The sequence below is a fragment of the Cyanistes caeruleus genome, chromosome 1 (assembly GCF_971803275.1).
Source record: "Cyanistes caeruleus chromosome 1, bCyaCae1.hap1.1, whole genome shotgun sequence".
Classification (NCBI taxonomy): domain Eukaryota; kingdom Metazoa; phylum Chordata; class Aves; order Passeriformes; family Paridae; genus Cyanistes; species Cyanistes caeruleus.
In genome coordinates this window covers 129,362,151-129,387,057 of record NC_141701.1, presented here as the reverse complement: position 1 = coordinate 129,387,057, position 24,907 = coordinate 129,362,151, and the positions used below count along the sequence as shown (strand labels likewise).

The 24,907-nt window shown below is 38.3% G+C and overlaps 1 protein-coding gene across 3 annotated transcripts in view; it reads right to left on the bottom strand.

Annotated features, from left to right (window-relative positions):
• The window catches only part of CDK6 (cyclin dependent kinase 6), a 128,865-nt gene that overhangs the window by 57,229 nt on the left and 46,729 nt on the right, over nt 1–24,907 (bottom strand). For all 3 annotated transcript variants that reach the window (XM_086857792.1, XM_086857800.1, XM_086857806.1), the window contains exon 4: nt 13,933–14,100. In XM_086857792.1, coding sequence (XP_086713918.1) covers nt 13,933–14,100 — 168 coding nt within the window. The remainder of the gene's footprint in view (nt 1–13,932; nt 14,101–24,907) is intronic.

Here is a 24,907-nt window from a genome sequence, read left to right as displayed (position 1 = left end):
TTTTTCATAAACTGATTTTTTTTTCCCCACAGACTGGTGAAAACTAGTTTTCTGAGACTAGCAGTGACTTTGGTCCATTTAACAAGGTCAGACTGTTTATTCTTGACCAAATTCTTTCCCACTGTAAAAAGGTACTTTTAAATGCCACATTCCAAAACAGTGCCAGTAAGTCAATGAAGCATATTTTCCCACAAGAACTGATACCATGCACAGGCCCCACCTTATTTAATTATTTTAGTGATTAAATTACATAAGGTGCACAATGTCTTCAGTGTCCCAAATAATTTAGAACTATCAATCTGTAGTGCCAGCTGTGCCTTTATGAACTTAAGTAGTTTTATTCATTTCAAAGCAATACTGTCTGAGCATTATCAGACACTAATGGAAACTAAAAGGCATTTAAGTAAAAATTTTAATGTTAAAAGAAAATAAACCAAATGCAAAATTCATTGTTGATTTAAAGACAGGCCTTCTTATTTGCCTTATAAATTGGCTTAATTCATTGAAGCCTTGCTGATTTTCATTAGCTGAAGTATGTGGCTATTATGACCTACTGCAATAGCCATAATAAAATATAAACCAGTAAAGCATTTTCAACTTTTAAGCTATGCTTCCAACCTTGTTTTCATTTTATGGAGCAAGAACATAAAAGCATGAACAAAATTAAAGAAAACACCATTACATTAAGAAGACATATATCTACCTCTGATCCTTTGTGTTTAGATGCTATAATGAGCAAGTTTTGAGATGTGTTTTTTAACGTATCATAGCACACAGATCAACCCAGCATATCCACCTTCAAGCAAGATTTTCAAAGTTTCTAGTAATCTCCTTTTGTGTTTTATGAATTAATTGGTTGTTTCTGTCCTTGCAAATGCAGTATGAAGCAGAACTTTGAAGAATTGTGTGGAAAGATGTACATACAAATGAAACAGGGTTAAAAGGAATCAGCTACATCTTTTTTTTTCTGAGATGTACTGTCAATGAAATTACAACACCAGTGGTAGAATACATTCTTCAAAGTGATGAGTAATATACTTTTAAGGTAGCCAAAACTGCTTTGCCTCAAATGGACATAAGAAGTAGGCATTATTCTTATGGAATATTAGAAGAAATGAGCTCAAATATTCACGCTGAAGGTGTTTAAAAACATGGTACAGGAAAATGTGCTCGATTATAATTTGATTCCAACACATCACCTTAAATATACACACCCCCTTCCCCCCAATCAATCAAAATTCAAAATCTCTTCTATATATCTTTTCACAATGTATACATATATAAAACTTCCCTTGTTTTTCAAAGATACAACACCCTCAGGCTGTATTAATTTACAGTATCTTCTGCCTGAAAATTTAATCAAAATAGGGAACTTACTAATTTTTACAGGATAGGTGAGGAGTGCAAAGAAGATGTGAACTGATGATGGAAGTTATGCATTTGTTTTATTCCATGAAAGAGGTGCAGAAAGTCCTGTTTTCCTGAAAAAATCAAATAGGAGGGTATCATTTTCCTCTAGGACTTATTCCAAATACTCCACCAGCAGCTCTCAGCTTTCTCAGCATTTTGCTGTATGTGTTCCTGTTGATGTCTGTGACTTTAATGTCTGCATTTGTGCCTTGCTTCCCATTACTCCTCTCATCAATTTTTCCTCGGCAAGAGGAAATCTTATCATCTAATTCCTGTAAGATGAATCACGGTCCCTGCAGATCCATGGCGTGTACATGACGTAAATGTAGATTATTAGCTCATACCTAGACAAAACGAATGCTTAGTCACACTATAGGTTCAATGACTTCTATATGCTATCAGAATGCTGATTCCAGTCCCTTTTGTGCTTGTCTACAAAAGCACACAGCTAAACTCTTGTTTTGTATGAAACTGCAGATTCTTGACCTAAGTTTTCCCTTATATTTGTGTGCAGCTTGCCTGGGATCCCGTAACTAGTGAAGAATGAATTCATTACAATTACAGTCTCTTACTGTCGGGTCTCTTGGTACCTTGCTTTGCGTACCTTCAGCTGTCTGAAAAAATTGCCTAGGGCTACCATCTAGCATTGCTGATGGGATGGGCTTCCCTGCTCCGAGCTCCAAACACATCAGTAGCTGCCTGCTTCACTGTGGCTCTCAGCGATACAGTAGCAAGTTGGATCTGTCCTTTGGGAAGCTACTTAGTGGCTGTACAACCATTGCATACCTGTTCTGCACTTGTTTGCCATTTTCTCCCTGCCCTCCACTGAATAAAATTCTTCTTCTAGGCTAAGAAAGGATTTCCCAGTCCAAAAATGTGGAACAGTTTAACAAGCATAGCTGAATCCTTCTTTCACTGATACCTGTAGTTATCACCTGATGTTTCTCCACACTCCCTGTAGATTCTGTACCTCATCTTTAACTTCCAGACTAATACCATCTGCTATCATCACCATGTTATCCAAAGACGATTTTAAATTCCAATTGCCAAAAAACTTTTCATCTCACGTATCATAATGCTCTCGTCTGGAAGCTTCTCATAGATCAGAGGATCATTCCAGCTGCCCCACTGGATAAGCCATAAACTTCCATCCTTCTGTAAACCACATGATAAGAGAATATAAATTTCTTTTAAGGATGTATTTTTTTTTGCCAATAGATCTTTCATGGTTCCACTTAATGTTGCACTTGCAATCAGAACTTCACCAAGGTACTCAGTCTGTCCTGTCCTCAAACCTTCTCTCATACAAATTACAGAAAAGATACTGTAGAGACTTACACAAGTCTGAATGTCTGGATTTTGTTGAGTGGCATAAGATACGATCATCATCCAAACTTATGGTGTTTCTGAGTCAATACTTCCATGGAACTGTAAGCTCTAGGATTTGTACCCAGTATGAACAGAAACAGTTCAGAAAGGGTTTTGAAAAGTGATAGGTGAAAGGAGAAGGCCTCATAAAGAACTAATATCCAGCACTGGAAATCAAAAACTCTGACTCTTGGTAACTTACACAGCTTTTTAGCTCAATTAATTTTGTCATCTTGAAATGCGTAAATAAATGTTCTTTAATGTCCAGTATAGATGAGTGGCAGTGGAGCTGACAGTTCTGTAGAGCTGCAAGTTTGTCTTCAGTGAAAACTCCCCCAGCCACAGATTGTGTGTGCAAAGTAAAAGACCTCTTTTGGAAGCATTTCACTGTTCACTAAGCATTTTTCCTGCTGTTCTGCAGAACAAAATATATGCTTTTTCAGATCCTTTGTGCTAGGAATAAAGCTCTTATAAATGTTTCTTCCAAAACCAGGTCATTTACCCTAAGTATAACAGAAGAATCTGTTCAGTACAGGAGAAAGAAATACTGTGGGCTGTCTTTTCCACTAGGTACTCAACTGCTCCTGTCCCAACCAAGGAATTCTTGCTCTGAATTGCCTCCTAAGTTTTGTTGATAGTATAGTTTTCCCCCCATCCTTTGGACTTGCTTGACACTATATACTTATAACAGTTAAGATGAAAAGCAAGTAGTACAGCATTAAGGATATTATTCATTCACTGTAATAAACAATTCTTTTAATATAAAGTTATTAATTTTGGATGATAATAGCCATAAAAAATGTGGCACAGTCATTTCAGAATCATGGCTAAGGGTAAAACCCAAGAACTAGCTGAAAGCACATCTCTTTTTCTACATATTTCTTCAAAACTTATTTCTTCTTTCCTGCTGGTGAACAATGAACTAGCTGTTTACATGGCAGGTTTCCATGGTTACAATCTTGCACGGGGCCCACATGGTACAACCTATATCATTGTTAAATCAAAAAATATCTCCTGCTTCCTAAGCAGAAAGTCCCGACTCTCGTTATTGCTCGTTTAAATCCACATGACCTCAGAACTCAGTCAGGATGAACTTGCAGGTGGCTGTTTTCCCTCCTTTTTTTTTGCACCAGTTTTCTCCTGTTTCTGTGCTTAGTAGATTAATTGCTCATGTTTCTTAATGCTAGTTTGTTTGGGGGTTTTATCATTTGTTCTTTGTCACTCAAGCCCAGCAAATGATGAAAACTCTGATCCTGTTCCAAATCACTCTTAACTTTAAAAGCAAAAATGTACTGCATCTTCAAATAGTATGCAGTCATTCCATTTTTAAATTATTTTTTTCTTCTTTACTGGAAAGCTACTACCAAGATGCCAATGTCATTGCGATAGTTGCCCTGGAGAACAGAACAACTTGCTGACTGCAAACGAATTATCCACAGATCAGCTCTTCCATGCTGATCACAAATTTAATGTGTATTTTCATCGACTACATTCTGTAGAACAAGTTTTCCTTGCATTCATTACAGAAATTGCAAAATCCAATGCAATGGTTAATTTATCTGCTCCTTTAGTTGTTCTGATTTACAGTTGAATTCTATGGACTTTTGCAGCAGACAACAACTTTGTGCATTTTTGAACCCTCAGAAGTTTTATTTTCAAATCTCCTGCTTAATTTTTTAGCATGTCTCAGTCAGTAACTACTCTATGACAGTTTTGCATATTTCATAGAACCAGTATTTTATTAGATCGATTTTAACTACTGCTACTCCTCTGACCGACTTACACAAAAAGTTAAGCCCTTGCTTGTACCTCCAAGGTCTGACTTCCAGTCAGATGCAATTTACTGAACTATACTGGGAGTTTGTGATATATACTAAGATGTCCTGGCTGGTTTTCTACTTTTGAAAAGCATTCTGCAGTCATCTTTTGTGACAATTATATTTAACTGAATTATTTCTTAATCTTGGCACTTATATGATTTTTCCTGTTTTATAAACCATAGTATTTTTACAACTTACAAACAAATGTAGTTTATCTGATCAGAATCTCTTTTTCCATTGTCTCTTAAACACAGAATTGTTCTGGAGTTTCAGAGAAGCAGATTCTGTTATAACTGTATCATTTTCTGATTTCTTTCAATAAGAAAATATTCTAACTCCATGGCAAATCTTACAGATCCCAGAGTCCTTTTGGCTTCTTTGCTTTACCTTGATTACAAACCCCCATCACTGTCAGCCTCTGTGGTATCTGACAGTGTTCAGATCTTCTGTGTTGTAAGAATTCAAGTGTCCTTGGGTGTCTCTCTCTTCTTCCTCTCTGAAGCTTTCAGTATCCACGCCTGCTTGGATTGATGGTTGTCCTTCACATATTATACCATGGCCTTATAGTGGACCTAAGCAGCTGAGGCCAGGTACAAATTCTGAACCACCAACAGAAGTCTCCTTTCTGTTCCTTTTCCTCACCATACATGTAGTGTACAATGCTGAAATAAGCTTCCCTGGGATTTTCAGGGATTTCTATTATTTGAGCTAGGAAAATATAAGTCTACAGGATGCACAAAAAGTAACAAAATTATAAACAGTCTCCTGATGGGTTCATTTTTAGGTCCAGGTGTTTATGTTCCTGCTTACTTGCGTGGGCTGTTTTTTCTGCTCAAGTCCTTTTTGAAGGTTATTTTTATTAGCTACTTCCAAGTTTATCCAAGCTTTTCTGGCATCCCGTGTTTCATGGAAGGTCAGACCAGGTTGGTTGTCATTTATTGATGTGACTTGTTCATCCCATTTCCAGGTGGGGAACACTGCAGCCAGACTTCTCACTCCATCTGGACTTTTTCAACTTGCTGTCCCAACAAGGATTCAGTTCTTGCTTTCAGATTATCTTTCATTCCTACCTGAGAAATTTTCAGATTGTATTTTTGCTTCTTTAGTGAAGGGTTTCTCTTTTCCATTTCATTTTAATTTATTGTTCTTTCATAGCCCTTATTTAAACTGTAGCCTCCTTTGGTTTTGAAGACCACCTCCATTATTTGCTCTGTCTCATCTTAATGAAGTTTCATTATTTCTTTCTTTGGAAAACCAATTTGGCTTTGACGTTTATGCCAATCCCTCTGGCCTGCTGATGGCTGTTTCCACAACAAGAGCAGCTCATGAAGTGCATTTCTGAAAAAGCTGACTATATAATGCACATCAAATCTTGAAGGGGCAAAATCAGAGATATGGAACTGTAACTGACTACCACAGTTATCAAAATTTGCCAATTTGTATCAGAAATTTGCCATGCTCCCTCCTGGCTAATATACCTCCACTATTTATCAAATGAGATATCTTACCACATTTTGCAAGGACGAATGTATTACAGCCATAGCTAACTGACCTCTTTAATGCAACTACAAGGCATTGGTCATCTGCTACCATTTAGCATACAGTAACAAGGAATATAATGGAGTTAAATTAAGAATGGGACATTGCAGGCTGGACACCAAGGAAACTTTCTGAAAGTGAGTATATAGAGGTTTTGGAACAGGCTCCCCCCATGGGAAGTGATGGAAACCCTATTTTCTGGGCACATTAAAGTTATGGGCAAAACATTAGAAATCCATCAGAGAACAATCTTACTTGTTTTACTGGACTAGATGATTTCTCAGCTCCTCTCCTTTTGAGCTCAAGAATTCCATACCAGCAATGCCAAACAAGTACTAAACATTGTTAGGCAAGGAGGATTTCCTGGGCTGTACCTTTACAAGGGAATTCTCAATTAGAAATGCCTTCTACAGCAGGACTTCGACCAGTGTGAAGAGAACATTTACAGTGACTTCCCTGCCACTGCAAAAAAGTGCCAACTATTCATTTTTATTACACATTAAGCCCTAAGAGCATTTCTGTAAGCACTGTACAGACACCTGCCTTCACTCTGCATTAGCAGGAGCTCCAAGGACAGTATGCTATTTGGTCTGATCCTCTTTCTTTGGGTGTCTCACGTTCAAGTACCAAACAGGCCCATGCCTGCTGTGTGCTCTGCTAAGAGCATAACCTGAGGCTGTATTTTAGTGTTTCAGGATGGTTTGAAATTATGTGGGAACAGTTTTGTAAATACACAGGGAGAGACCTTGTCAAACAATCAAATTGTTTTTACAATCCAACCCACTCAATTATCTCTGGGAGTAGATGTAAAAACAGAACCACTTAAATCAACAGAAAAATAGTACAAAGAAGATGTAAATCACTGGGTGGGGGAAATACACCGCATATTTTTACATCTGAAAACAGGAGACAGAAGTATGGTCACACAAAAGCAGGATGCTCTTTTATAATATAGAGAAAATATGCAGTAGGAATTTTCTCCCTTCCTTTCTCCCTTTTACAGCCTCTGCCCTGATTTTTTTAGCAGACTAAGCACAGCCTGTTCCTTATAAAGTCAGTTCTACATCCTACACACTGTTCACCAGAAATTTGAGGAGAGGGAGAGGGAGAGGGAGAGGGAGAGGGAGAGGGAGAGGGAGAGGGAGAGGGAGAGGGAGAGGGAGAGGGAGAGGGAGAGGGAGAGGGAGAGGGAGAGGGAGAGGGAGAGGGAGAGGGAGAGGGGAAACCTGTCATTGTTTGCTTCACATCAACATGTGAAGGCCTATTTCCACCGAGTCCATTTTTCTTGCAGCAGTGGAACTGTGCTGTTGCAAAATAACACCAAATTTCACCCTGAGGTGAAAAGGCAATGCCTCACAAAAGCAGAATTAAGAGGAACCTAAGTAATATTAGGTGCCAGATTTAAAACAAAATAAAAAGCTTTTCTCACAGTGCTGAAGTTAACTGTAGCCCAGAGTAGAAATGGTTCAAAGATTAGGTTATGAAAAGATGGATACTTCAGTAATTTTTATAGACAATGATCTAGATACAAGCTCCAGCACTGGAAATTGCTTTATTTCTGATTGCTGAAAGCTGTTTCTTCTCTCTCTCCTAAGCATCCTCTCTTAAACATTATTCTTTGATAGAGCACATAGTCAACTTTTGGTCCAGCCCAGCAGAAACTTCCTTTGTTCTGATATAAACTGTGCTCAAAGTTGTGCTTCTTTCCCTTTTTTTTTCATCAGGATGAGGTAAATTTATTCTGCAGGCTTGCACTGATGCAGCTGCAGGGCTGCAAAACATGCTCAGATCAGTGTGGACAACCTCTCTTCTCACAGATCATATATCCTAGTGTCTGCAACTCTGGAAAGGGGTTTGCTGGAAAAGGGCACAGAAAATATTCTCATGGGAAGCCAATTTGCTTGTTTACTGTGAAATAATTTACTTTCTTTGAAAGATTAAAAGATAGGCTTTTTATGGTTCATGATAAACCTGGGTCTGACTCAGAGCAGAGAGCTGCATTCTCTGCATACCTGACAGGTCTCAAGGGTAAGTCCTGGCATCAGCTGCAGAGGAACAGCACAGAGCACCGAATGCAGGTCTTGGCACTGTGCGAGCAAAAAAATACTTCAAACACTGATACAGATGCCCTTAGAAGTTTTGTTACAGTCAGATACAGTAATAGCCTTAAATGAAGCACCGGACTGGTTCACTTAACACCTTCAGAACAGCATAAATCAGCATCAGCTGCAAGGTTTTGAAAAATATTTCTGCCTTTGAGTTACTTTAGTTATTTGAGGCCTCAGCTGACTCCAACAAATCTAAGCTGGTGGTGTCTAGGGAGTGGATGACCCCACCTTTCTGCTCACCCTCTCCTGTGTGTCAGTGCTTTCAGTCATGTGGCCACACAGTGATTTGCATCTACTAAGCCACCTGAAAATTAGTAATTACTTTATAGAGGGCTCATTTTCAGTCAGACTGCAAGGGAGCAACTACTAATGCCAAAGAAAGGGAAGTGATGGAAGTGTGCAGTCAAAAAGCCGCCCTTTCACCAGCAGTAGAAAGGTTACATCTACTTATGCTGTGAGACAGCACCTGTAGATTATTTCTAGAACATGTCTCTAGAGGTAACAACTTTGTCATAAATCCTCTGCTCTGTAAGAGCAGCTAGTACAGCTCTTCCAAGCAAGCCTTAAAAAGTTAAAGGTTCTTATGACAGGCAACAAAAATTAAGTTGGTTTTGAAAATTATCATATGATTAGAATGTAGATGAGTAAGGAAGTTCTAATTTCCTAATTTTGTTAATGTGCATTTCCATACTGCCCTTTGATTAATACTGTGCCTTTGAACGATCTGTTTTGTCATCTTTATTTCCATATAAATCTGAGTACTCTTAGTGAACATCTTATCTGAGTCAAATCATCATAAACATATCTTAGAATGTTTTTAGTCATCTGAAGATCTTACAGTCAATGTGCCTATAATGATTTTTGTTCTTAAGATGACTCTAGAGATAAATGACTTATTTTATGTGATGGAAATAACTTTCCTAGAGGATGTTGGGAGGATGCAATAAGGATCCCACCAGATGTTAAAATATCAGAAAAATTCACTAATTTTTTCACAAAGCCAGACACATGGACTTTATATGCAGAACTATGTATTAGTAGGGAAGATGGATTTTCCTTAAATAAGACAACAATTTTGATCTTACTGTACTTCTAAATAGCCACAAACTCTCAGCAGCAGCACTGACGAGCTCAAACCCACATATTTTGATCCACTGGCTGTATGTGTCTCATTTTCAAATGCACCACAATGCAAGACCTGGAGACAAGGGCTCAGATCTCAGGTGACGTGCTTCCTCACAACAGTGAAGGGCAGACCAAAACAGTGCAACTTCTGCCTGTCAGAGGGGGAAGAGTTATGAGCTTCTTCAATCATGCATGAGATAAAATCAAGTATCACTGTACTGATTTGTACTGATTTCATTAGGACACTCTTTAACACTTAGTTTAACCAGTGGCAGGTGGTTGCCTAATTTCCATAGGTTTCCTGTGATGTCTGATGGTAACTTTGAGCTTTAAATAGATTGCTGAATCAGGTCCATTTAGGGATCCTCAATGGATCTCTGGTTAAAGCTACACTTCAAGAGACTCAAAGAGATGGCCATAAAAAAAGAAGAAAAAAATGACAAAAAACAAGGAAAAAAAAATAAAATTCTTTGTCTGGGTTCTTATCAATCATATTGCCTCAGACAAACATCTAATTTTACATTATTTACTAAGGGGGAGCATTTACTGGAAAATCACAATGCAACAGTGGGAAGGAAACAGAGAAGCACTCATTCCTCTTTAGAAGAGAGCTTTTCTGCCATTTTTTGGGTGCTGTTTTTGTTGCTGTAACTAACTTACATACCTGTTTTTACAAAGTAAGTCTCTTTAGTGAAAATTATTTTATGCTCCCTTACTAATATACCAATAAAATGAAATCCAAGTTCTTGCATGATGTGACATGTAAACCATTTGCGTTGAAGTGACTGCCAGAAATGGATGGAAAATTTTTATCCTGAAGAAAGAATCAAATAAAATGCTAGCATAATCTAAAATTATTTACTGAAAGTAACTGCAGAATATTTTGCATCCTCTCTTTTCAGAAAATCTATTTAGTCAGGTCTAGTACTCAACAACTTACAGCATTAGCAGTGAAATTGATGTATTTTCCCTTTCGTGTTAGGTAAATCTGAAAACAATTGGTGTTTTTTTAAAAAGGAAGACATAAGCCAATTTTGTTGGCATTTCATAGGGGAAAAAAAATCCTCAGTAGTGCTAACATCTAAGGTAAAGCACACGTTTTCAAAGAAAGTACTGTAAGTGTGTTACTTACAAACACAAACATTTTGCCAGTTTCATTCAAGATCCCGATGCAGGCCAGGTTTTAAGAGCTGGATAGCCTCAGCTCCACCTAGATGCTCTCACCACAACTGCATGCACTTATCTCACTTAACATTCTTGTATGCCATGATTCAGCTTCATTTCCTTTCTGTAATGCAGTCAAAAGCCGTCAGAAATAGATAAATAGATTATTCCTTTTAGATAATACAACTACAGATTTTCCAGACACCCAACTGCTCCTTTGCTCAGAAAAAGTTAGAACTGAGCACCCACTTTTCTGCACCAGGAAAAATGTGATAGCTCATTAGCTTTTTGCTAACCAACTCTAAAATTACAGTCACATCAATCTACCTCCTCTGTCCTATGGAGCTTCTCTGTTATCACAAAGCCTACTCAAAATTTCCCCAAAGGCCATGACCAACACTTGGAAAGGAGTCTGACTTTGCACAAAACCAAAAGCATGCCCTGTTATCCACCATCTCAGACACCCCCAGCCAACCTCATTCCTTCTACTGCTTTTATTTTAGATGTGTATCAGGTCTCAGACGGAACACAGCTGGGAACAGTGATCTCCACCCTGCCTCCCCAGCCTGAATAACATTAGTTTGAATATTTTACTCATTCCCTGACAGAAATATCAAGGTTTCTTTAAATGACAGCAATATGCCTGGACTACTGGTCTGCCAGAAGGTTTCTTCAGCATTGTGTAAATAACTGGCTGTTAGAGAGAGACTGCTTTGAAGTTATTTGCAGCACCCACAGCACTTGGGCTGGATCCGTTTTTACTGGGCTACTTTCATGGCAAGCTCTTTTTGTCCCATCTGAAGAGTTTCTTTGTGAGAAATGAATGAGGACACAGCTTGGGAATGGTCTGGTACTTCAAAAGATGATTCTTATAGTTTATCTTGCAGTAAGTTTCTCCTCTGAAGGAAAGGCTGCAGAGCCCTGGTATTGATCACAATGTTAGTCTTTTTTATCACTGGGCTGTCTGCACTATCACTATCCAAAGCAAATCTTTGAAAGCTGTGACTTTTATTAATTGATGTATGTATAGATATATTCTGCCTTTTATAATGCAACTCTTTTTTTTCTGCAAATGCTTCAAAACAAGCAGGTCTTGCTGAAGTCCATGAAAGTTTACTCACTGTCTGGTGAATTACTGCAATTAAGACTATTTTAGGGATGGTAAATTCAAGAATATCTTTATGTTTGAAAACTAGAAGTTTGGGGGTTTGGAGCTGTTTTGTTTAGCTGTGTTTCCTGTATTAAGTTTCAATGGAGGTAAAAAAGAAAGCACCATTTGCACACCTAAGCAACTAACCAAAGGTAGAAAAGGAAAACTGATAGCTAGAAATATTTAATAAAAGTTTCTAACCTGCAATCAGTTTGTAGGAACAGCAAAGACTGACATTTAAAATCATACCACATTTATCACATTCTAAGCAACACACCCCTATAGTTTCCCACATATCCAGACACCAGTTTATTGCAAAGATGTTGCCAACTGTTTTAAAACATTTATTAACTTTTAATTTAACTTTTGAACTATTAGTTTTTTTAACTTAGAGAGGCTGGTTTTGTTTTTTGTTTTTTTAAAATAAAATAATAACACACTAAGTTTTAGGTGTGAAAGCCATTACTTGTGTCTGTGCCCATATAGTTAATTTATCCTTGATCACAAAATAATTCAACTGTTTTAATACTCTTTAGCTTAGCTGCAATGACACTTGGATGCTTATGTGAACACAGTACAAACTTCCATGTGGATAATCCCTTAGGCTGAACACCTCTTGTTGACAGCAGCACCAAGAGTACCAGCTCATGGGTTTTAACACATGATCTCTAGCACACAAGTATTAAATACTTGGGCATATGTACATTACAAAGCAATCCTGGCAATGTCCTCTTTCGCTGTGGTAGATTTCTGGGTTTTGGAAGTTTTAAACTTCCTTCCCAAGAAGGCTTACATGATCATGGAAAAACTCCTTCTCAGTTCTGTAGGTATTTTTATCTCATTCCATGCAGAACTTTTCAAAAATGTCTTGCTGGAAACCTTGTAACATTCTGCAGTTTTACCTTAAATGATATTACGCATTAACAGAAATCCTCACTGAAGCTGCTGCTGACTGGTAGTTGGGAACCAAAGTTAGAACAATTCGGGAAGCATCTTTCTCTCATTTTCTTCTGCTTTCAGTTACATGACCTATGTTCCCTGATCTCACCAGACAGATTCTTTCACCTTTGGATTAGACTACATCCTACAGACTACGAAAAAAACTAGCCCTAAAACACAGGTTTACATATGTTTTATGTGGCATATGTTTACATATGTTTTATTTTCCCTGTGTTTAGCAAGATGATATAATTTTCTGTTGCTTCCTCCCTTCATTCACTCTGAAGCCAGATGTCCTTAGTTACATCACTTCACAATGGGAAGACCCTTGCACAAACTAGTAATAAGAATGAATTGGTTCTACCAACATGATGTAAAATGCAAAGTGTATCCTTTCAGTTTCTCTTTTCAGCAGTCCTGCCTTTTCTGTCTTTATCATAAGAGTTACTGTCATGGCAGTTGGGACACTCAGAATAGAAAAAGGAAACAAACAAAAAAAAATTATGAACAGGCACTATATCCCAAAGATACCCAACATGAACATAGCATGGCAGCTCCTCAATATGCTCCAGTGATGCTGTGCCAAGCTACAGCAGCTGATTCTGGGGGCAGGGCCAGCAAGCGTGGAAATGGGGTCAAAAAGCAAGGAACTGGCAGGGTTTCTCCAACATTAATGGAGGAGAGAGCTAAATCTGCAAGTGAGCTCATGTCTGAGCCAAGGATAACCAGGAGAGCTGGTGGGAGGGGGGCAACACTGGCAGGAAATCTGGTGATACTAGGGGTGCCCTTTAACAGCTGGCTTGGTAAACAGCTGTGATTTTGGCTGTCAGGAAAGCTTGAGCTTCCTCCAGCACAACCCTATTTGGAATAATTCATTAACATATGGAAGGAAGCACCAAATGCACATCCACAGAGGTGGAAAATCAGAGCGCGATGGTGTGGATGGTGTGGCATTTTCACAAGTACCTGGGGTTTTTTTCAGGCAAAATACCCGGGATTCAGCAAGGGCTTTATCTTAAAATGGTACTTCAAAAACTTTAACCATACCTGTCTGACTTAATTTACAAAGGAAGTCGGTATCACTACAGAAGCTTGATGGGAGTTTCAGAAAACTAGCACATACTTATCTCTCTGCAATCAGTCACAATTTAATTCAGAGCCAACAGTCAGTAACTGATTACTTGTACAACGCAATCACCACAACTTCAATCCTGCCTGGAAAGCAATTGTTTTCAGAGACACAACTTCAACTGTAGACATGGTTCACACTGCTATTTTAACAGAAAAATAAAAGCCTTCAGAAACTTACCACTGAGGTAAGAGCCATCTGAAAACTGTAGATTCGTGCAAGGCCAAAGTCAGCTAGCTTTATCTGCCCATTGCTAGTTACAAGGATATTTTGGGGTTTCAGATCCCGATGCACTACACGATGAGAATGCAGAAAATCCAGTCCCCGAAACAGCTGAAGCATCATATCCTATATATAAAAAAGAAACCAATATGCAATTATCAAGACAAGATGGCAGGCAAACAAGTAAATCCCCTGTCATAACCTGAAAAACCAATTTAATAAATATTACAGTATAATATTACTATTACAGTAGATAAAAACAACTATTTATATAAAATGGACAGGATGTTGCTAGAACAAATGGAATTGACCAATGTCCTTATCAAATTAATGTATGGTTTCTAGTTTAATTATCTGAGATTGATTAACAGTTATATAAAGATTAATCAATATACTTTAAAAGTATGTCTCTAAATCCCTGAACAACTTCAAAAGAATGGTGTTCAAGTAAGAAAAATACGCAGCAGTTTTTTGCTCTTAACTTTAAACCACATTCCACTTTCCATTCTCACTAGCTTATGCTTTGTCCTGCTGTGGTGAAGTGTAATTTTTAAATTTATTTTAACAGGCACAGGAACCCGTTTCAAACAGAAAAACTGTTTAAATGACAAATATAATTTTATTTAATGTTATAGAGGGAAAAGGCTCACTTGTCAAAACCTGCTGTATAGTATTTAATGAATAGGACAGAAACTACCTTTAGATGGAAGTTTAGCACTAAAACAGTATAAGAATCATAATTCTGATTCTCCTTCCTGTTTTCTTATAGTGATACAATTTTCCACGACATTTCCACAGCTGAAGAAACTATTTTATCTGTACTCATGTTTTGACAATCTTAGTAATGTGAAAAGAATGAACCAGCAGACTCAAAACCAAATACTAGAAATCCCCTGCATTCCAAATTAGAAGGATACTGTCCACTTGAAAATTTTATTTGTGGAACAGGTAGTTACAAGAAGATGCTACAACAAGGAAGAAAAAAAATGGATAAAGAAGCTTATTTTCTGCATGCAATTGACTTGTGCTCATGAAAATGCTGTTCTGTGTATGCTGGGGCATATGCCCTTTCCATAATCCATGCAGCAGGGTGTCCTCCAATCCTGTTGTTAGCAACCAAATTGATCTTGGAGAAGGGCATGGCATGAAAAAGAAAAGGGAAGAAGGATAACTTGAGGTTGATTGTTTTTGTTCTTCTCTATGGACTCGGGCATGTTGCAAGTAAATATTCAAGGCACACTACTGAAAGGAATTATATCTGAACATGGGTGTAAAAATAGCTCAAAACATTCAGCTTGATAATACTGGTTAAGTTGGATGCATTTTTAATATAGGCTTTAGAAATACTGCTAAATAATTTAATACAAAATTATTATTTTCTTGTAATGTTTCCTGATCATTTATATATAAAATATTATAAAATACATAGATATTAAGTACGGAAGCTCTCACCTGACATCTGATAAAACAAGGCCATTTCTGTATACAACCAGCTCACAAAGCAATCAGCTTTTATTTGAAGATCCCAATGATGGACATTTTACCATGAAATTATGGACACTGTGACAGTATTAAATTATTATCACCTCTGAGGGAAGGTGGCGAACTGAGAACTCCATTTCCTGCTAGCTGATGCCTTTTATTTCCTTTGCTTCCCCAGAAAAAATGGGGAACTGATAATTTTGACAACTGGTACAATACAGTTTGGACCTTTAAAAGAAATACACAGAGTATACTGAATCCTCTTGTATAAATACAACTTTTCTTAGCAGCTCAGAAATTTGTAATTATTTGGGCTACAGCTCTGCAAAATTTTCAGTCATCAGTAGAATTAATGTATGTCATATCTGGTCACTCTGTGCCATTTCAACTTTTACCAAATCCCAAAAGTCTTTGGATCAGTCTTGCAGATTGTGAAGAACATGCCAACAACATCTTGGCATATGGTGATTTTAAATATGAACTTAGTTGTTTCACTGAATTTGGACCCATTTTTTCTTTTTTGTTCCAGGCTGACATAGTATCAAATAAGAAAATAACTTAAAGAACTGAAGCATTAGTCAGTAGACCCTGGTAAGTCCCTTTTTGGTGACAGTTATATATCCTATTCATTTGTCAACTCTAAACTCATTCAGGCAGTTACCAAACATATCAAGAATATTTTTTCCAGCAACTGATGCTGGCTTTGTTTCAACTTTCTTCCTCAAGCTCAGCATAACACAATTCTGCTCTGCTCATTTCAAGCTGCATGCAGTATCTTCAGGTTCCAAATTCAGAGTCTTCTTCCAGTCACAGGTAAAAAAAGAAAATACTTGAAAATGGAAACTGGTACATCTTCCTCTCTACCCATCAGACTCAAAAGATGAATATCATTTACAGAAATGCTCTTCACACACAAAAAAGAAAATGTGCTGCAGAAAAGTGTACTGGGAAAGTGTAAATTTAAAAGGTATTAGAAAGAAGAAGAGCAACTGGAGGGCAAAAAGCGCTGTATCTCATCTTCCAGGAAATTCAGGATTAGTCCATATAAGCTGTTTTCTAGTATTCAGGTTGGACTGTTGATTACATTTATTACTTACTATGACAGGTAGTAACAGACTTCAGTCCAAATTAATCTGGAAGAACAGCCCAAAGTTTAGTGTGTGTAAAGGGCATTTGGATGTAAAATAACTGTTTGCTATTTGTGATTCATTATTGCCCTGTTTTTAAATTCTCAGCAAGTTAGAGAAAGAGCAGAAGCCAAAATCACGATATAGGCTTATTCTTATCATCTTTAAATACAGAATAACACATGCGGCAGATTAAAATCTTGTGCTGCACGTAAGCCTAGTCAAAAACAATTAGGCCTTGCTTTTGGAAAATTATTTCGTTCACTTGGTCAGCCACTTGCAAGAAACATAAGGCAGGGTCTGGTCTCTGCGCTTTCTTTGACACTGTAACTAACATCAGAAGACACTAACCTTTGCTAGCAAATTGGATAAAGGCTGTAAACATGCACAAGCCAGATCACTACCTAATTAAATCAGGATAATTTCACTCATCTAACGGAAATGCATCCAGTTTTATTAGTGACCCAGTATTATCTAAATTACCAAGTTCTAAAATAACTGCAAGAGTCTTCATGTGCCTCAAGGATTTGTTTTTTCCATGTCTGCTTTTCCCTGAGAAATTTTCTGCAGTAGATAGGCATACCAAACTTTGGAAATACAGAGAGAATCGTATTTCAAAAATTAATTGAAAAACAATCAATTCTATTCAACAAACAAGAACCTTTGTGCCTTAAGAGATTGAAGGAACAAGCTCTAATGAGCCATGATCAAACCTTTACTGATGTCTATCAGTCTTCTTTGGATATTGTATGTTTGCAAACAAAGACACAGTATGTGCCTGTTGCTTCAGATTAGAGATTTCTGCCATGCTCTGGTATCACAAAACCTATGATATTTGGCTGTTGCTCAAGTTGAAGATACATGCACACATTATCCCACTGCAATTACTTTCAGACAATCACAGCTTTAAAATTTTTTTTTTTCTTTGTCAGGCTACATTTTCAATGTCATCTATGTGCAAATATAAAATATTTACTTGTAACTCAATTGAAAATGGAGGTATTTTGGGATGCTATGAACAAGTGCACTTTCTTTAGAGGAAAATATGTAGCTTTAATTTTGTAAAAGTCTCATAATGAAAACAGGAGTAAAATTTATTATGGAAATGCTACATCTTTGCTTGTTCCACCATATAAGGTATTGACAATGATTTCTCAGTTTGACATTTACTGAATTTATCAGCTCTGAATGTCAGGACCAAATTATGATGAACTTCTCAAGAGACACCATATTATGTCATGAGTCTCAATAACACACAGAAATATATCCTGCATATTCTTCCTCTGTCATCAGTGAGGATGGGGCTGGGCTTGGGCTAGGCTGAGCAGCTGCTTCTGCTGCCTCTGCCAAAGGCAATATTCATGGCTCACACTTCCCAACTCAGGCAGAGGGAACACAAAGCCCTGATTTCCTACACATTTTTGTTTCCACCTTGTCCTATCCTCTCTTGACTCTACGCTTCACTGACCCCTCTTAACCCTCCTCCAGCATCTGATCCATAAATCCCTTCCAAGCCATTGGCTTCAAATACTGCTCTGATCCTTTAAGAGTCACCCACCATCTTGACTCCCAACAAAAATATCTGTTGATTATCTGCAACAACTTACTGCTTGTTTAAGACCTGCCAGATTCTCTGGAGGATTCTGCCTGCCTAATCCAAAAGAGGATGGCATGGCTGTCAACCAAAACATTCAAGTATCTACTCAAAGACAAAAGAACCTATGGAGTTTTTTTCAGTGTCAGTGCCTAGGCACCAGCAGCCAGGACTGCAGGGCCCTCAGCCAGGGGACGCCAGGGGTTGTGCCCTGCCAGACACGCTCAGCTGCAGCCGGCTCCGACGGACCCACCGCAGTGCACGGCCGGGCCAGGACGGTGGTGCCTCCATGAAGATATATTCAAGGGCAGAAAAGGCTGCAAGGAAAGAGGAGAAGAGAACAGAAGGAGTGAAAGACTTCTTCTTACTGCACAGGGAACACCAAGGTGAGAGGAGGAAGGGAAATGAGAGGTGAAAGAAACAGTAGTCCACGGTGGAGCAGTTATCCACCCCACAGCTCATGGAGCAGGCAGATACTCCTAAGGGAACTGCAGCCTGTGGAGATGACCTAGGGCAGAGCACAAAGTGTGAGAAGGAAGGAGCAGGAGAGAGGAGCTGTTCCTATGCTGCTTGGGCTGGGGAGAGTCAGAAGTGTTGTACAGCCTGGAAAAAGGCAGGAGAAGGTGTTATTTGAAAATCTGCCCATTTTTTGCCCACCACTTGAGCTAGCAAGTATCTACCTTGACTGGCATTGGACTAAGTTGATTTTCCCCAGGATAAATCTATTTTGCACACAATAGTGCTTGGTAAGCAATCTTCCTCTCTTATCTCAGCCCATGAGCTTTCTTGCTCTTTGTTGCTCTCTGCTTTCAGCAGCTGAGGTAGAAGAAGTCAGAGAGTGCCTGGATGTGAGTTTGAGTGCTGGACTAGGCTAACCCACTGCCATGGTAAAGTATGGATGCTAGATGGTAAAGGGGAACACAGTGAGATGTAACCTGAAGTAAATCACCAAGAGTAATACATCTTCAGAGAAGACATGCTCCCTGAGGTAACATACACTTCTGACTGAGCTCATTATATGAAGCTCCTGCTTTTCCTCCACTGGCTACAATGTGAAGAAGGAAAAAGCTTTAAGCAGGTTGCCCTTTCTTACAGTGACAGGAGCTCCTAATACCAAAGAGAGTATTTGTGGAGTCAGTGGAAACCCACAAATATAATCAGTTGTGACACAAAAAAGCCCACAAAAGCATGACAGTACAGAGCCTTGCAAACTACAACAGACCCTAAATTTGCACTAACACACAGGTTTTACATGGGTTTTTTTGTTTTGTTTTTGTAGTTGGTTTTTTTTTTTTTTAACCTATTTTCCTCTTCCTGCTCTATTTCTATACTAACATTTTGTAAAGCACAACAATCCTTTGGCATCTCCTAATGCTTCTCCTACTCTCCTGTGGAGTATCTCATGCACCTTCACAACTTACATCCTTCACCCAGAGCTTCTATCTGCAACTCATTTTTCTTTTTGCTGAGCAGAATGGAATGTCCCTATTTTACATGGCAGGTGTTGGAATACTCATCCTGAACATTTCCTGTAGGAGTGTTTGCGTAAAAGGCAACCACAAGTGTAAACAAAGGGGATGAATTTTAGACAGCAGTGTGTGATGAATCAGTCAAGGTAGTTTCATTTAAAAGCCTGACTGCCTCTCACTGGAATAGAACCTCCTCAGAGCAGAGGGGGAACAGAATGATGCTTCTTCCATAATCTACTCAGCTATATAGAATCCCCAACCACTGAATTGCTTTCAATTTAAAGGGTAATTTTACACATGCTGGAATGAAAGTTTAAAGAGCTGTCCCATTCTCTGAGGCCTATTTTTGAAGCAGAATAATTACAGCCCTTCTATGGTTATACTTTGTAACAAACAGTCAACATTAATTAATGCCAAAAAAACAATGGCATTCCTGAGGAATTACACAGTACAGATACATGAATAGCAAAAGACATGATTAATGTTGTTACACTGAATCCCAAAGGCATTAGCAATAATGTAGTGATTCCCTGTTAAATGCAGTGGTTTTCTTTTTTTATTTTTGTCCTCACACTGGGCTGGGAACCCATCACACCAGCCTATCTAGAATGCCATGGCTATGATGGGGCATATGGAATTTGCCACTGTCTGTGGAGCTGCAGGATATTCTCCATGCAGCTGGCTGGATGCAGTGGCTGGGACACAGTAAGAGGCAGACAGATCCCTGCCCTTGTGCCCTGTTCCTTTTCTCAGAAGAAAGCTATTCTGATCAGTCTCCCTGCAGGGCATTCAGAAGGGGGATGAGGAGGCTGTCTTTGCCTTCTAGCCACATCACAGCTTCTCAGGACTCATCCACAATCCACCCAGATATATATAGGATATGCAGCTCTTCCATCTTCCTTACACTGGGTAACTGTTTATCTCAGAGTAATCCTACTGCTCTCCATAAAAGTATTCACTTAAGGGTAAGGGTCATTCCTCAAAAGAGAAAGACTGCTGCGATACTCCTGTCAATTAACTAGGAAATACCAAGAGAATGTGAACTTCACAGCATGTTCAATTTAAATATGTTTACTGTTTTGATGAGAGAACAATAAATTCAAATGATCTATTCATTTAGCCTTATTAATCAACCTTACTATACAAGTTTACAAATTCATTTTCTGTTCATAGAGTAAAACACTTGCAGTGAAAGATACACTCAATTTATTTAGTGTATTATTAATATCTGATAAGCACATGCAAGGAATTGGTCTATTAATTGGTGGTATTTTCTATGCTGATACCCTAAAGGTAAATAATTAGTTGAAAAATAATTAACTTATATTTTTAAACACAAAATAAAGTACTTGTATAATTATCTTGGAACTGTAAAATTATTTTAATCATATAAAAGGTACTTTAATGCACTTAAGAATAGATAGAAAGATATGTTAAAATATATTCTGATAAACAGCCTCTAATCTCTTTTAAACTGCTTTTGTAAGAAAGAAAGCACAACTCATACAAGGGATTTGGATTATCCAATTGTTAGGATGAAGAACCCTATGGACATGCACACTCACAGAAGTATGCATCTATGTATTATGTACACACATAATGTTTTGAATAATCCCATTGAAAACAATACTATCTACAGTAGTACACTGCAATAAACACTGAAATGAATATGGTTGTGTTGTTTGGTTTTGTGTTTTGCTGGTTTTCTGTGGTTTGGTTTTTTGTTTTTTTTTTTTTTTAATGGCCAGAATTATTTGTGTAGCAATTTAAAAGATAAAATACCTGAAGAGCAAAGTCTATAGAACGCTGTTTTGAAGACTGTTTTGGTTGCTATTGAAAGTAGCAAGGAAATCAAGATTAGAAAGTCCTAAATAAGTTACTTTGAAATATAGTAATTGGAGAATTAGTTCAGAGCCAGCCTAGTAAAAATGGCAAATGTCACTATTACGCATAGATCTGCCTGTATCTTATGATCATTATACGTCAGTCCCAATCAAAGTACTGCAACTGTGCACAAGATTCAGGAAAAATGAAAAATTTTAGCTAAATTACGAAGGTCCACAGTAGTATTTGAGAAACTTTTAGGTTCACCAATGCTACTGCATTGCTGTAAGCTTATGACTGAATTTCATGAAAGTGTATCATACACAGCTTTCAGTATACTGAGGCACTGTTTTCCCTTGTTGTGCACCTATACATAAATGAACTCAATTCACAGCCTATAAGCAGGCTTAATATGTTCTAGTCCCTTTGCTTAAACTTGCCAACTGTCACTTCTGAGTTAGAAAAGAACTGCTGAATTTTTACCACCACAGGAGAACCTGACCAAACTAATTTTGGAGTGCTCCAAACACTTCACAAACACTAGGGCTCACCGGCAGCAAAGGCTTAAATAGGATTAGACTATGACAATAGATGCACCTGACTGTGTTCAAGGAACTGCCCTGGGTAACCTCCTGTCTACCCTTCTTAAAATAAGGACACGGATTCATAGTTTAAGGGTTGGTAAAAGTTTCAATCTAAGTACATGTCTGTTTTACCAAAACCTTAATGCTGACAGATTCCCATGCTGACCTCAGTAACAGAACCAAAGACCAAATTAAGTATATAACATGTCTACTTAACATCTCTGGGGGACATAAGTATATACACATGCTTTGGCACACACATGGATGCATTTTAAGTTTATTTAAGTCCTTCCACATCAATTTCTACTTTTATAGTTCAACACCTGTCAATTTAGTTTGCAATCTAGATCTTTCAAGTTTTATTCTTTCATATGCTATTTTTCATATTTGATGAGAAGAATATGCATGACTGAAAAGACACCTACATAATTATTGTTCTACTTAAGTTCAGTCATTCAGTGTACCAAAAATCCCTGTTGAAGTGGACTTACCAGACATGCAAATGAAACACACAGCATTTCCCATCTGGCTACTGGTATTTGTCAGATAAAATGCATGAGAATTTAACAGAGGGGAAGTTTCTTTTAACATTCTGACAGAAACTGGCAAATGTGGCACTGTTAGCAAGACTTGTCCCATATGGGAAAATTTTACAGCAGGTAAATGTAACTTGGTGATTAACAGCCTTTTTCAGTGCTCAAACCCTTCCACTCTGTGCCCTGCAGAAAAAACACAAGGCACAGCTTTTAACAGATTTTATGGATCTGAGCCTAGATAAGCAAAACACTTGTGTTTCTTTCTTGTATCTCTGGATGATGATATCACAGTTTTGTACATCCCCAAATAACTTCTGGGAAACTTCCTTTCTTTTATTACAAGCTTTTTATAACTGTATTGGAAACAGCAGTTTCTCACAGAGCTTCCTCGTTTGACAAGCTGTTACTACTCTGTTCTTTTATTCCTCATACAATCTGAAAAAGAGATGAGGACTAAAATGTACCATGAAATCCCCCAAATTCTTTACTGCCTCACCCAGCTGGTAAATTGGTTCTATACAAATGACTTGAAATAGCATCTGTGATTCATATGCATCCACTGTGAAGACCCTTCTAGCACACGTCTAGGGATTGACACCAGCACAAATTCGGTATCTAAGCATCACAGTAGGTCACACTGCATTTTGAATTCTGGAGCACACTTCTCATATAAATACAGCTTCTTTAATTATGTTTCTCAACAGGATAAGTGACATTTTTCCTTTAGCTGATGCTGTGAGCCTCTTCTTCAGAGGTAAAACCCAGACTTTATCTTAACTAAGTCTATCTGTTCTGGAACACTGTGTATACACCCACACCTCTATCACCTTTGTGCTTCCAATTCAAAAAACAGATTTTTGATTCCTCCTAATCCTTCTCTCATTGTGGGATATCATTGCCTCTTCCTCTTCAGAGTCTTTGTTTCTGTGTTACTACCCATCTGTATTTTGGGACATCAACACCTGCAATCCTTGTGGAAGTTCTCCTGATGTGATCAGAGAAAAATCCAAAAATCCACAAAGCTGGATGTGACTCCCTTAAACTACTTCACTATGCTTTGGGGAGGAGCACACTGAAATCACTGTCTCACTCCCTGCCACAATCCAATCTACAAATTACAATAAATTATCAATCACTGATGAGTTGATTGTCCCCCTGCGCCTCTCACACCAGTCCTTATGAGGAAAGGCATCAACAAACAAACCCTCTTCTCTAGGAAGAATGCTGCTTCAGCAGCACTACAGCTCTTTACCAGCACCTTCCTGATGCCATTGGCCATAACATCTCCTCCTAATTTCCTCGAACTCCAGGAAGGGTTAAAATACGGCATATGCTGACAGACGACACTCCTTGCTAACAGGAAGGACATGTTGCTGTGGGGCCCAGATCTCGACTTCTCCTTCCTTGCAGCTGTCTGTGGACAGCAGCTAATTGTATCCACTTGTTTTACCTCGGGGATAACGTCTGGAGGGGACCAAGTGCCACAAGCGTACTTTTTTTTTTAACGGTCATTTCCTCTCTGGTGTAACTTGCATGACAGCATGTGACAAGCAGAAATTAATGGGGACACTGCTGTGCCAATACCTCTTGAATTGCTTTGACACTGGCTGCAGGCTGCCTGCTTGGCCACCCAGCCAAGACCTCACATGAAATGTGGCAAGGGGCCCACAGCTCTATTCACTAACAAGCCAGCTGGTCAGTGATTAGAAAGCTGAAACAACGCTGTGCCCATACATCAAGAAAAATGCTTTACAAGCAGCTTCGGACTTAGGTGGTAAAACATCTTAGAAGAGTAAATCTGTAAATTTATCTTAGGGACTGTTAACTTAAGCTAACATTAGAAATAATGCAGAAGGCCCTGGAAGATGACTGGCCTACATTGTCACCTAAGTGCAAGAAGGACTAACCTCAGAACAAAGACTAACATCTTGATGTGCTCAAAATCATGTGCAAACAGTTCAGACCACATGGATTCTGGTCCAAAGGAGCACTCAAATTATGTAAATATATAGAGATTTATGACAGACTACTCTTCCTAATGGTCTATCAACACCTTGGCAACATTACTGGCATTTCTACAGAAAGTCTCATTGAATCTGTCTGCAGTGTTTATACTGATTTGTTTATACGCTGATACATAACAACAAAAGATGAGCCTTTAGAAGCATCCCAAGGGACTTGGATGATCAGATCTCATACAACCAAGGCAGCATTGTACCTTTCAGCCCAGATTTTTTGAAAACTGTCAGATCCTTGGCTAGACACAAAAGGCTCAAGATTGTTCCTTTAATTTCTCTCTTCAGTTGCTTTTTTAAAA